The sequence below is a fragment of the Pseudophryne corroboree genome, chromosome 1 (genome assembly GCF_028390025.1).
Source record: "Pseudophryne corroboree isolate aPseCor3 chromosome 1, aPseCor3.hap2, whole genome shotgun sequence".
Classification (NCBI taxonomy): Eukaryota; Metazoa; Chordata; class Amphibia; order Anura; family Myobatrachidae; genus Pseudophryne; species Pseudophryne corroboree.
This window is the reverse complement of record NC_086444.1, coordinates 1229059295-1229073467: the sequence shown is the minus strand read 5'-3', so window position 1 is coordinate 1229073467 and position 14173 is coordinate 1229059295. Positions and strand designations below refer to the sequence as shown.

The window sequence follows — 14173 nt, the reverse complement described above, 5'->3', positions numbered from 1 at the left end:
GTAGCATGGTCACTTTCCATGTGAGATATTTCAAATCCACAGTTTTTAGTGGTTCAAACCAATGAGATTTGAGAAAGTCCAAAACAACATTGAGATCCCACGGTGCCACTGGAGGCACCACAGGGGGCTGTATATGCAGCACTCCCTTAACAAAAGTCTGGACTTCAGGAACTGAAGCCAATTCTTTTTGGAAGAAAATCGACAGGGCCGAAATTTGAACCTTAATAGATCCCAATTTGAGACCCATAGACAATCCTGATTGCAGGAAATGTAGGAATCGACCCAGTTGAAATTCCTCCGTCGGAGCACTCCGATCCTCGCACCACGCAACATATTTTCGCCAAATGCGGTGATAATGTTGCGCGGTTACTTCCTTCCTTGCTTTAATCAAAGTAGGAATGACTTCTTCCGGCATGCCTTTTTCCTTTAGGATCCGGCGTTCAACCGCCATGCCGTCAAACGCAGCCGCGGTAAGTCTTGAAACAGACAGGGACCCTGCTGAAGCAAGTCCCTTCTCAGAGGTAGAGGCCACGGATCTTCCGTGATCATCTCTTGAAGTTCCGGGTACCAAGTCCTTCTTGGCCAATCCGGAACCACTAGTATCGTTCTTACGCCTCTTTGCCGTATAATTCTCAATACTTTTGGTATGAGAGGCAGAGGAGGAGACACATACACCGACTGGTACACCCAAGGCGTTACCAGCGCGTCCACAGCTATTGCCTGCGGATCTCTTGACCTGGCGCAATACCTGTCCAGTTTTTTGTTGAGGCGAGACGCCATCATGTCCACCATTGGTCTTTCCCAACGGGTTACCAGCATGTGGAAAACTTCTGGATGAAGTCCCCACTCTCCCGGGTGAAGGTTGTGTCTGCTGAGGAAGTCTGCTTCCCAGTTGTCCACTCCCGGGATGAACACTGCTGACAGTGCTATCACATGATTCTCTGCCCAGCGAAGAATCCTTGCAGCTTCTGCCATTGCACTCCTGCTTCTTGTGCCGCCCTGTCTGTTCACATGGGCGACTGCCGTGATGTTGTCCGACTGGATCAACACCGGTTTTCCTTGAAGCAGAGGTTCTGCCTGGCTTAGAGCATTGTAGATTGCTCTTAGTTCCAGAATGTTTATGTGAAGAGACGTTTCCAGGCTCGACCACACGCCCTGGAAGTTTCTTCCTTGTGTGACTGCTCCCCAGCCTCTCAGGCTGGCGTCCGTGGTCACCAGGATCCAATCCTGTATGCCGAATCTGCGGCCCTCCAATAGATGAGCACTCTGCAACCACCACAGAAGAGATACCCTTGTCCTTGGAGACAGGGTTATCCGCTGGTGCATCTGAAGATGCGACCCTGACCATTTGTCCAACAGATCCCTCTGGAAAATTCTTGCGTGGAATCTGCCGAATGGAATTGCTTCGTAAGAAGCCACCATTTTTCCCAGGACTCTTGTGCATTGATGTATAGACACCTTTCCTGGTTTTAGGAGGTTCCTGACAAGCTCGGATAACTCCTTGGCTTTTTCCTCCGGGAGAAAAACCTTTTTCTGAACCGTGTCCAGAATCATCCCTAGGAACAGCAGACGTGTTGTCGGAATTAACTGGGATTTTGGAATATTCAGAATCCACCCGTGCTGTTTTAGCACTTCTTGAGACAGTGCTAATCCCATCTCTAGCTGTTCTCTGGACCTTGCCCTTATTAGGAGATCGTCCAAGTATGGGATAATTAATACGCCTTTTCTTCGAAGAAGAATCATCATCTCGGCCATTACCTTGGTAAAGACCCGAGGTGCCGTGGACAATCCGAACGGCAGCGTCTGAAACTGATAGTGACAGTTCTGTACGACGAACCTGAGGTACCCCTGGTGTGAGGGGTAAATTGGAACGTGGAGATACGCATCCTTGATGTCCAAGGATACCATAAAGTCCCCTTCTTCCAGGTTCGCTATCACTGCTCTGAGTGACTCCATCTTGAACTTGAACTTCTTTATGTACAGGTTCAAGGATTTCAGATTTAGAATAGGTCTTACCGAGCCATCCGGCTTCGGTACCACAAATAGAGTGGAATAATACCCCTTTCCTTGTTGTAAAAGGGGGTACCTTGACTATCACCTGCTGAGAGTACAGCTTGTGAATGGCTTCCAAGACCGTCACCCTGTCGGAGGGGGACGTTGGTAAAGCAGACTTCAGGAAACGGCGAGGTGGATCCGTCTCTAGTTCCAACCTGTACCCCTGAGATATTATCTGCAGGATCCAGGGATCTACCTGCGAGTGAGCCCACTGCGCGCTGAAATTCTTGAGACGACCCCCCACCGCCCCCGAGTCCGCTTGAGAAGCCCCAGCGTCATGCTGAGGCTTTTGTAGAAGCGGGGGAGGGCTTCTGTTCCTGGGAAGGAGCTGCCTGTTGCTGTCTCTTCCCCCTTCCTCTGCCTCGTGGCAGATATGAATATCCCTTTGCTCTCTTGTTTTTAAAGGAACGAAAGGGCTGCGGTTGAAAAGTCGGTGTCTTTTTCTGTTGGGGAGTGACTTGAGGTAAAAAGGTGGATTTCCCGGCTGTAGCCGTGGCCACCAAATCCGATAGACCGACACCAAATAACTCCTCCCCTTTATACGGCAAAACTTCCATATGCCGTTTTGAGTCCGCATCGCCTGACCACTGTCGCGTCCATAAACTTCTTCTGGCCGAAATGGACATAGCACTTACCCGTGATGCCAGTGTGCAGATATCCCTCTGTGCATCACGCATATAAAGAAATGCATCCTTTATTTGCTCTAAAGACAGTAAAACATTGTCCCTATCCAGGGTATCAATATTTTCAATCAGGGACTCTGACCAAGCTACCCCAGCACTGCACATCCAGGCTGTCGCTATAGCTGGTCGTAGTATAACACCTGTATGTCTGTATATACTTTTTTGGATATTTTCCATCCACCTATCTGCTGGATCTTTAAGTGCGGCCGTCTCAGGAGAGGGTAACGCCACTTGTTTTGATAAGCGTGTGAGCGCCTTGTCCACCCTAGGAGGTGTTTCCCAGCGCGCCCTAACCTCTGGCGGGAAAGGGTATAAAGCCAATAACTTCTTTGAAATTAGCATTTTTTTATCGGGGGCAACCCACGCTTCATCACACACCTCATTTAATTCATCTGATTCAGGAAAAACTATAGGTAGTTTTTTCACACCCCACATGATACCCTGTTTTGTGGTACCTGTAGTATCAGCAATATGTAACGCCTCCTTCATTGCCAAAATCATATAACGTGTGGCCCTACTAGAAAATACGGTTGATTCGTCACCGTCGCCACTGGAATCAGTGCCTGTGTCTGGGTCTGTGTCGACCGACTGAGGCAAAGGGCGTTTTACAGCCCCTGACGGTGTTTGAGGCGCCTGGACAGGCACTAATTGATTGTCCGGCCGTCTCATGTCGTCAAACGACTGCTTTAGCGTGTTGACACTATCCCGTAATTCCATAAATAAAGGCATCCATTCTGGTGTCGACCCCCTAGGAGGTGACATCCCCATATTTGGCAATTGCTCCGCCTCCACACCAATATCGTCCTCATACATGTCGACACACACGTACCGACACACAGCAGACACACAGGGAATGCTCTTAACGAAGACAGGACCCCACTAGCCCTTTGGGGAGACGAAGGGAGAGTTTGCCAGCACACACCAAAAGCGCTATATATGACAGGGATAGCCTTATAATAAGTGCTCCCTGTATAGCTGCTTTAATAATATAGTTTTGCCACAATTTTGCCCCCCCTCTCTTGTTTTACCCTGTTTCTGTAGTGCAGTGCAGGGGAGAGCCTGGGAGCCTTCCTGACCAGCGGAGCTGTGTGAGGAAAATGGCGCTGTGTGCTGAGGAGATAGGCCCCGCCCCTTTTTCGGCGGGCTCGTCTCCCGCTCTTTAGTGGATTCTGGCAGGGGTTAAATATCTCCATATAGCCCCCGGAGGCTATATGTGAGGTATTTTTAGCCAAAAAAGGTTTTCATTTGCCTCCCAGGGCGCCCCCCTCCCAGCGCCCTGCACCCTCAGTGACTGCCGTGTGAAGTGTGCTGAGAGGAAAATGGCGCACAGCTGCAGTGCTGTGCGCTACCTTAAGAAGACTGAGGAGTCTTCTGCCGCCGATTCTGGACCTCTTCTCGTTTCAGCATCTGCAAGGGGGCCGGCGGCGAGGCTCCGGTGACCATCCAGGCTGTACCTGTGATCGTCCCTCTGGAGCTAATGTCCAGTAGCCAAGAAGCCAATCCATCCTGCACGCAGGTGAGTTCACTTCTTCTCCCCTAAGTCCCTCGTTGCAGTGATCCTGTTGCCAGCAGGACTCACTGTAAAATAAAAAACCTAAGCTAAACTTTTCTAAGCAGCTCTTTAGGAGAGCCACCTAGATTGCACCCTTCTCGGCCGGGCACAAAAATCTAACTGAGGCTTGGAGGAGGGTCATAGGGGGAGGAGCCAGTACACACCACCTGATCGTAAAGCTTTACTTTTTGTGCCCTGTCTCCTGCGGAGCCGCTATTCCCCATGGTCCTTTCAGGAACCCCAGCATCCACTAGGACGATAGAGAAATAAGGTGTAATAAATAATAGTGTATCTGGCGTGTATCCGTACTACACATGCGCAGAATGTGACCGCACGCAATATAGCCTATTCCACATATACACACATTGTCTGGCACACACAGTATACACTGAGAGAGGCGGAATGGGAACAGCCGCTCTCATGGACTCACAGTTCAGTACAAGCAGATTAGCGCACACGCAGACCAGCAGCGCTGTGCCCACTGACGATCTGCCGCTGCTGGAGGCGTGCAGTCGCCATGTGTGTGTAAATACGCAAATATTCCCTGCACTACTCTCCTCACTCATCTATGCTGTGTGACACTATCAGGACTCCCTTATTAACTAGATTTATCCAGACACCCCTGCTATCCTGTGTGCCCTGTACCCGCACCCCTGCTATCCTGTGTGCCCTGTACCCGCACCCCTGCTATCCTGTGTGCCCTGTACCCGCACCCCTTGTGTCCTGTGTGCCCTGTACCCACACCCCTTGTGTCCTGTGTGCCCTGTGCCCGCACCCCTGCTATCCTGTGTGCCCTGTACCCGCACCCCTGCTATCCTGTGTGCCCTGTACCCGCACCCCTGCTATCCTGTGTGCCCTGTACCCACACCCCTTGTGTCCTGTGTGCCCTGTACCCACACCCCTTGTGTCCTGTGTGCCCTGTGCCCGCACCCCTGCTATCCTGTGTGCCCTGTACCCACACCCCTGCTATCCTGTGTGCCCTGTGCCCGCACCCCTGCTATCCTGTGTGCCCTGTGCCCGCACCCCTGCTATCCTGTGTGCCCTGTACCCACACCCCTGCTATCCTGTGTGCCCTGTACCCGCACCCCTGCTATCCTGTGTGCCCTGTACCCGCACCCCTGCTATCCTGTGTGCCCTGTACCCACACCCCTTGTGTCCTGTGTGCCCTGTACCCACACCCCTGCTATCCTGTGTGCCCTGTGCCCACACCCCTGCTATCCTGTGTGCCCTGTACCCGCACCCCTTGTGTCCTGTGTGCCCTGTGCCCACACCCCTGCTATCCTGTGTGCCCTGAGCCCACACCCCTGCTATCCTGTGTGCCCTGTGCCCACACCCCTGCTATCCTGTGTGCCCTGTGCCCGCACCCCTGCTATCCTGTGTGCCCTGTACCCGCACCCCTTGTGTCCTGTGTGCCCTGTGCCCACACCCCTGCTATCCTGTGTGCCCTGTACCCGCACCCCTTGTGTCCTGTGTGCCCTGTGCCCGCACCCCTGCTATCCTGTGTGCCCTGTACCCACACCCCTGCTATCCTGTGTGCCCTGTACCCGCACCCCTGCTATCCTGTGTGCCCTGTACCCGCACCCCTGCTATCCTGTGTGCCCTGTACCCGCACCCCTGCTGTCCTGTGTGCCCTGTACCCGCACCCCTTGTGTCCTGTGTGCCCTGTGCCCGCACCCCTGCTATCCTGTGTGCCCTGTACCCACACCCCTGCTATCCTGTGTGCCCTGTACCCGCACCCCTGCTATCCTGTGTGCCCTGTACCCGCACCCCTGCTATCCTGTGTGCCCTGTACCCACACCCCTTGTGTCCTGTGTGCCCTGTGCCCGCACCCCTGCTATCCTGTGTGCCCTGTACCCGCACCCCTGCTATCCTGTGTGCCCTGTACCCGCACCCCTGCTATCCTGTGTGCCCTGTACCCGCACCCCTGCTATCCTGTGTGCCCTGTACCCGCACCCCTTGTGTCCTGTGTGCCCTGTGCCCGCACCCCTGCTATCCTGTGTGCCCTGTACCCACACCCCTGCTATCCTGTGTGCCCTGTACCCGCACCCCTGCTATCCTGTGTGCCCTGTACCTGCACCCCTGCTATCCTGTGTGCCCTGTACCCACACCCCTTGTGTCCTGTGTGCCCTGTGCCCGCACCCCTGCTATCCTGTGTGCCCTGTACCCGCACCCCTGCTATCCTGTGTGCCCTGTACCCGCACCCCTGCTATCCTGTGTGCCCTGTACCCGCACCCCTGCTATCCTGTGTGCCCTGTACCCACACCCCTTGTGTCCTGTGTGCCCTGTGCCCACACCCCTGCTATCCTGTGTGCCCTGTGCCCACACCCCTGCTATCCTGTGTGCCCTGTACCCGCACCCCTGCTATCCTGTGTGCCCTGTACCCACACCCCTTGTGTCCTGTGTGCCCTGTACCCACACCCCTGCTATCCTGTGTGCCCTGTGCCCACACCCCTGCTATCCTGTGTGCCCTGTGCCCACACCCCTGCTATCCTGTGTGCCCTGTACCCGCACCCCTTGTGTCCTGTGTGCCCTGTGCCCACACCCCTGCTATCCTGTGTGCCCTGTACCCACACCCCTGCTATCCTGTGTGCCCTGTGCCCACACCCCTGCTATCCTGTGTGCCCTGTACCCGCACCCCTTGTGTCCTGTGTGCCCTGTGCCCACACCCCTGCTATCCTGTGTGCCCTGTACCCGCACCCCTGCTATCCTGTGTGCCCTGTACCCGCACCCCTGCTATCCTGTGTGCCCTGTACCCGCACCCCTGCTATCCTGTGTGCCCTGTACCCGCACCCCTGCTATCCTGTGTGCCCTGTACCCGCACCCCTGCTGTCCTGTGTGCCCTGTACCCGCACCCTTTGTGTCCTGTGTGCCCTGTGCCGGCACCCCTGCTATCCTGTGTGCCCTGTACCCGCACCCCTGCTATCCTGTGTGCCCTGTACCCGCACCCCTGCTATCCTGTGTGCCCTGTACCCGCACCCCTTGTGTCCTGTGTGCCCTGTACCCGCACCCCTGGTATCCTGTGTATCCTGTGCCGGCACCCCTGCTATCCTGTGTGCCCTGTACCCGCACCCCTTGTGTCCTGTGTGCCCTGTGCCCACACCCCTGCTATCCTGTGTGCCCTGTACCCGCACCCCTGCTATCCTGTGTGCCCTGTACCTGCAACCCTGGTATCCTGTGTCGGCACCCCTGGTATCCTGTGTCGGCACCCCTGGTATCCTGTGTCGGCACCCCTGGTATCCTGTGTCGGCACCCCTGGTATCCTGTGTGCCCTGTGCCCGCACCCCTGGTGTCCTGTGTGCCCTGTGCCCACACCCCTGCTATCCTGTGTGCCCTGTACCCGCACCCCTGGTATCCTGTATGCCCTGTACCCGCACACCTTGTGTCCTATGTGCCCCGTGCCCGCACCCCTCCTATCCTGTGTGCCCTGTGCCCGCACCCCTCCTATCCAGTGTGCCCTGTGCCCACACCCCTGGTGTCCTGTGCCCGCACCCCTGGTATCCTTTGTGCCCTGTACCCGCACCCCTGATATCCTTTGTGCCCTGTACCCGCACCTCTTGTGTCCTGTGTGCCCTGTGCCTGCACCCCTGGTATCCTGTGTGTCCTGTGCCCACACCCCTGGTGTCCTGTGTGGCCTGTACCCACACCCCTGGTGTCCTGTGTGCCCTGTGCCAGCACCCCTGGTGACCTGTGCCCTGTGCCCACACCCCTGGTGTCCTGTGTGCCCTGTACCCACACCCCTGGTGTCCTGTGTGCCCTGTGCCCACACCCCTGGTGTCCTGTGTGCCCTGTGCCCACACCCATGGTATCCTCTGTGCCCCGTGCCCGCACCCCTGGTATCCTCTGTGCCCTGTGTCTACATTGTCAGAAAGCGGATTGCGGTGTGAGTACTTCTGCTTCCACTATAGGATGATTACAGTATAGTCTGATCTAGAGATGGCGTCTTACAGGACATTGTTGGCACTACTTAGCAGACATGGCTTCTTAGTATAATGGATCTTTGGATCTTTAATTTGTTACATTTTTCCCAAGTCTACGAAATTCAATAGAAGACAAATATTTATTTTTCCTTTCTGTTTCCAGAGACGCTGATGATTCCGATCTCCCAGCGTGTGGACAGCACAGAGTACTCCTAAATCCAGGTTCTCACTCCAGACACGTCCTGTCTAGGCCGCAGTCCAAGAAAGAGAGCTGATACAGGCAAGTGAGACATATCCATTACAGTCGGCTCAGGACAGGCAGCTAAAGACAAAGCCAGGGAGACAAGCGCCCTAAAACACTGTTTACGGAGTGAGGAAAGGAGAGAGAGCTGTGATCACATGCGGTGTCAGGTCTCCAGAGACTTTATTATCTATGGTGCAAGGTCTCAGGGGACATCATCGCCTGGAGTGCCGGGTCTCAAGGGACATTACCACCTGGGGTTTCAGGTCTTAAGGGACATCATCGCCTGGGGTTCCAGGTCTTAAGGGACATCATCGCCTGGGGTTCCAGGTCTTAAGGGACATCATCGCCTGGGGTTCCAGGTCTTAAGGGACATTATCGCCTGGAGTGCCAGGTCCCAGAGGACATCATCACCTGGGGTTCCAGGTCTAAAGGGACATCATTTCCTGGGGTGCCAGGTCTCAGAGGACATTATCACCTGGGGTTCCAGGTCTTCACGGATCATCTTCGCCTGGAGTGCCAGGTCTCAGAGGTCATCATCGCCTGGGGTTCCAGGTCTCAAGGGACATTATCGCCTGGAGTGCCAGGTCTCAGAGGACATCATCGCCTGGGGTTTCAGGTCTTAAGGGACATTATCGCCTGGGGTTCCAGATATTCATGGCGCATTATCATCTGCGTGTCAGGTCTCAGGGGACATCATTGTCTGCGGTGCCAGGCCTCAGGGGACATCACCGCTCAGGGTGTCAGGTCTCAGGGAACATTGTCACCTGTGGCACCAGGTCTCAGGGGATATCATCGACATCATCACCTAGGGTGCAAGGGCTCAGGGGAGATCATCACCCGGGGTGACAGGTCTCGGGGGACATAATCACCTGGGGTTCCAGGTCTTAAGGGACATCATTGCCTGGGGTGCCAGGTCTCAGAGGACATTATCACCTGGGGTTCCAGGTCTTCACGGAGCATCTTCGCCTGGGGTGCCAGGTCTCAGGGGACATTATTGCCTGGAGTGCCAGGTCTCAAGGGACATTATCACCTGGGGTTCCAGGTCTTAAGGGACATCATTGCCTGGGGTGCCAGGTCTCAGAGGACATTATCTCCTGGGGTTCCAGGTCTTCACGGAGCATCTTCGCCTGTGGTGCCAGGTTTCAGGGGACATAATCGCCTAGAGTGTAAGGTCTCAGGGGAGATCATTGCCTGGGGTGCCAGATCTTAGAGGACATCATTATCCTGTGGTGCCAGGTCTCAGAGGACATCATAGCCAGGTCTCAGGGGATATCATCATCTAGGGTGCAGGGACATCTTCACTTAGGGTGCCAGGTCTGAGGGGACATCATCATCTAGGATGCCAGGGCTTAGGGGACATCATCGCCTGTGGTGCCAGAGCTCAGGGGATATCATCGCCTAGGGTGCAGATCTCAGGGACATCGTTGCTTAGGGTGCCAGGTCTCAGGGGACATCATCACTTAGGGTGCCAGGTCTTAGGGGACATCATAGCCAGGTCTCAGGGGACATCATCACCCAGGGTGCAGATCACAGAGACATCGTCGCTTAGGGTGCCAGGTCTCATGGGACATCATAGCCAGGTCTCAGGGGACATCATCACCCAGGGTGCAGATCACAGAGACATCGTCACTTAGGGTCCCAGGTCTCATGGGACATTATATCACCTGGGGTGCCTGGTATTAGGAGAGATCATCATACAGTGTGCCAGGTCTCAGGGGACAGATGTACCACATAGAATATGCAATATATGATACATCCTGCCCTAAGACAGTTTACAACAACAAAATGTGCAAACTTTGCCGCCAAAGGAGGAATGAGTCGCGTTTTGGTGGAACAGTTTATACTTCTCTCTGCTTATAGTATGTAACTTTACATAACCTCTATGACTGTTTGTTATAACCCAGTTTTGTTTTATCATTGTTGTTTCCGACTGTAAGGCGCAACGGAATTTGCTGCGCTACATAAGAAACTGTTAAGTAATAACAAGAGGCAGAACTTATATGTGGCCATCAAACGAGATGCTCAGGATACAGTTCATCTGGGTTTAGCAACAGTTTAAATTAAGGGAAAATGTTGGAATATATGGACTTCTGGTTGGGAAATAAGGGAGGGGGGACACTTAGGAACCCTAAACATACGGGACAACGAAGCAAACACCTACTGGTTTCTCTCAACTTCCAGGATGAGCCGTCGGCCTTCCGATGTCAACAAGATGTTTCCCCTCGCTGGAGACCCCTGATGAAGACAATATAATTATCATGACTGGATCGGCAGGTATTGGATATAATACGCACACAATTATCATTGTAATGGCAACACATTATCCCCAGGTACAGGAGACCCAACAATGCCCACCGTCAGGCAGTTATATAGCGTTACCTTCTCCATAAGTGGTAGGACTCTCACAGCTGTTTTGTGAGTTGTAAGGCTGACTCTCTAGGCCTGACCCACGTCAAACCCCGAGGTTGGAGTGGTCCCTGTAAGTAATTGTGAGTTTTGTAGGTGTTATTAGAGTGATGGGCTCAGTTTTTTGTCAGGCTTTATCAGGGGCTGTCAGTTTGCAGCACTTCCCAACGTCTTCTTCCTGACCTTGTTATTTTGGGTTGTCTTGTCGCATTTTGTCTGGTGGCAGAAAGAACGGAAGTTTTGGTGAATTTTCTCTATTACTTTAGCTGGCTGCGTTCTCCTCACACATTAATGTGAATTTTAGCACCTGGAAACTGTCTCCGCCTGTGCGGGCAAGCGATTGTGTATTGAGGAGCACCAATGATTGCGTCTAGTAAGTGTGTTGTTGTTTTGTGTGTCTTCGTTGTTTTGATTGCCACCAAACTAACTTAATTTAATCAAAATGTCAAAATAAATTTGGACAATATTATATATAACTTTCAGCTGTCATGTGTCATTATAAATTTATATAAGAGTAATTGGGGGGGATTCAATTGTTTTGGGCGTCTAATTTTCCTGTCTAAACAGGATTGTATAGACGCCCAAACAATTGTCAAAATGCAATTGTTGTTTGGGTGCACACATGCACATCGCACGTGTCGCACCCAAAAAGACAGGGTTTAGCCGCCTAAAATGTTCTGCTGGTGTTTGGACGCCCAAAGTGCAGAGTTTGCACACATTTCTTCTCAGACCTCAGGAGGCTACAAAACAAATGTGACCTCCGCGGCTCTAGGGCACCCGAAAGGCAGAACAATTGAATTGCTGCCGTCAGCGCCATCTACTGGTTTCCGCATAAAGACCCTTGTTCTTGTATAATTTCATATTTGGAGTTCAACAAAACAGAAGTTAACATGTGTATCCAAAATACTTGTTCGACATCTTGCCCTCGCCCGTGACTGAAGACAGGTCTCCAGGCAAACCATAACTCTCTGACCATGAATGGTCCTGCAGAACACAAATGTCCTGCAATCACACCCAGCTCCGCTGACAGATACGGTGACTCTGGCCTGACCGTACATGGACCCCCGGATGCCAGCGGTCTCACATCTCACGGCACAAGGAGAGATGTCATGGCCCCTGGCACCTCTCCAGCCACGTCTGGGCATCTGGAATGTTGCACAAAGAGCCCTCTTCTTCTTATATGTACCGGGACGCAGCTATTTATACCTGAGCTGTGATTGAAATGCAGGAACAACAAGCTCTTCCCACAAGGCCGGGTATAAATACACAGTTGGTCCTCGTTAGCGTGCCTCTGTGCTGCTCTCCTTACTATTCTGGGCTGGAGATGCCAAAGATTATAACCCACGTCTGGCACAAAGTCCTGTGTGTTAGAGAGCCTGCGGTGGGCCGTCTGTCTGGACTTGTTGTGCTTCCATCAAATAACCTGAGCCCCTCAGAAGTGGCTCAGATGTCTATAGAGGAGGCCCACGAACCCGCAGACCTCTGGCCTGGTGGAATTCCAAGTGTCAGCATGTTATACTTGCCTCTAACGCTTGTGGGACTACAGGTCTCAGCATCTATCAGGTGTCATGTCCTAGGATAGGGTTAGAGGTAGCCGGATACTACTGACGGCTGGAGGTGACACCTGACTGTGTAATTATATGTGACGAGGAGGTTGTGTGTCGGCAGAAGTGTGAGGGGTGTGTGAGGTTACAGACGGGATGTAGTTAGGAGACCGCCAACCACGGCGCACACACAGACATCATAGCAGCAAAAAACAATAAAGAAAAACACCTGTTACAGTATCTCCCAATATCAATTGTATGAATGTAAGCAAGTGTGGCTGTGTAGTATAAGGGTTAAATGAACCCATAATAAGACAAACCGAGGGTCACATCATCTAAAAATGGTGAGATGAATGATAAGGGACAAGAGTGACAATGGTTTGTCAAAAAAAGGGGGAGGAATTAGTGAAATGAAAAATGCACGACAAAAAAAATGCTAATCGGCCAGAAACAATTATTCGTTTTTGCAACATCTTAATATTGGGGGTCATTCCGAGTTGATCGCTCGCTAGCAGTTTTTAGCAGCTGTGCAAACACTAAGCCGCCTCCCACTGGGAGTGTATTTTAGCTTAGCAGAAGTGCCAACGAAAGAATCGTAGAGCGGCGGCATAATTGTTTTGTGCAGTTTCAGAGTAGCTCAATACCTACTTAGCGCTTGCGATCACTTCAGACTGTTCAGTTCCTATTTTGACGTCACAAACGCCCTGCGTTCGGCCAGCCACGCCTGCGGTTTTCCTGGCACGCCTGCGGTTTTCCGAACACTCCCTGAAAACGGTCAGTTGTCACCCAGAAACACCCACTTCATGTCAATCACTCTGCGGCCAGCAGTGCGACTGAAAAGCTTCGCTAGACCTTGTGTGAAACTACATCAGTCGTTGTAATATTACTTTGCGCGTGCGCATTGCGCCGCATATGCATGCGCAGAATTGCCGTTTTTTTGCCTGATCGCTGCGCAGCGAACGAATGCAGCTAGCAATCAACTCGGAATGACCCCTATAGAGAGGAACATTACACATGGGACACAGCAGATTTACGGGCACATAAGGACACAGGCTCTCTGTTTCTTATTATCAATCTATTTATCAACAAGTGTTATCATATGTAACGGATTTTCACATTTGTTGCGTATGAAAAAGGGTGCTCCAGCCAATCAGCCCCAAACTGTCATTTTCCAAATGCGTGACAGTTAGGAGCTGATTGTCTGGAGCACCATGGGTTTCAAAACTCCTTACATAGGATAAAACTTGTTGATAAATCAGCCCCTTATTCCATTGATCTGCGGAATCATGCAAGGTGCCTCACTATGGACATAGGGGACATATCAAAGATGGATGTCTGTACGCAGCAGGTGCGTCTGTACGCAGTGTGCGCGTCCATCTGGTCTGCGCACGTGCACCGGCCGCAGTGCACATAAACAACCCTTCTCCTTGCGGCAATGTGGGCCCAAGGTGACTGACAGCGGTGGGCGTTTGTAGGGTGGCGTTTCAGCGTGGCGGGCAAAATGGAGATGTGTCAGCAGCATTTCCGGCCGGTGGTTACATGACATCACACACAGCTGCGTTGAAAAAAAATTGGCTGCGCAGGGAGGGGTCAACCTGTAATCGATGCATCCGCAATTAAATTGCAGACGCATCGTGAGGCGGCACCACGCACATGGTGGGCAGTCTTGCCCTGTGCTGGGCAGCCCTCCAGCATGTGAGGAGATGGACACAGAGGTTACTACGGGAAGCGAGGTCTGCGTCCATCTCTGAAAAAACCCTTAGATTGATAGT

The 14173-nt window shown here is 52.7% G+C and overlaps 1 protein-coding gene across 1 annotated transcript in view; it reads right to left on the bottom strand.

Moving 5' to 3' along the window:
- Positions 1-14173, bottom strand: part of LOC134931268 (disintegrin and metalloproteinase domain-containing protein 33-like) — a 126333-nt gene that overhangs the window by 58745 nt on the left and 53415 nt on the right. The window contains exon 3 of the mRNA XM_063925399.1: positions 10613-10686. Coding sequence (XP_063781469.1) covers positions 10613-10686 — 74 coding nt within the window. The remainder of the gene's footprint in view (positions 1-10612; positions 10687-14173) is intronic.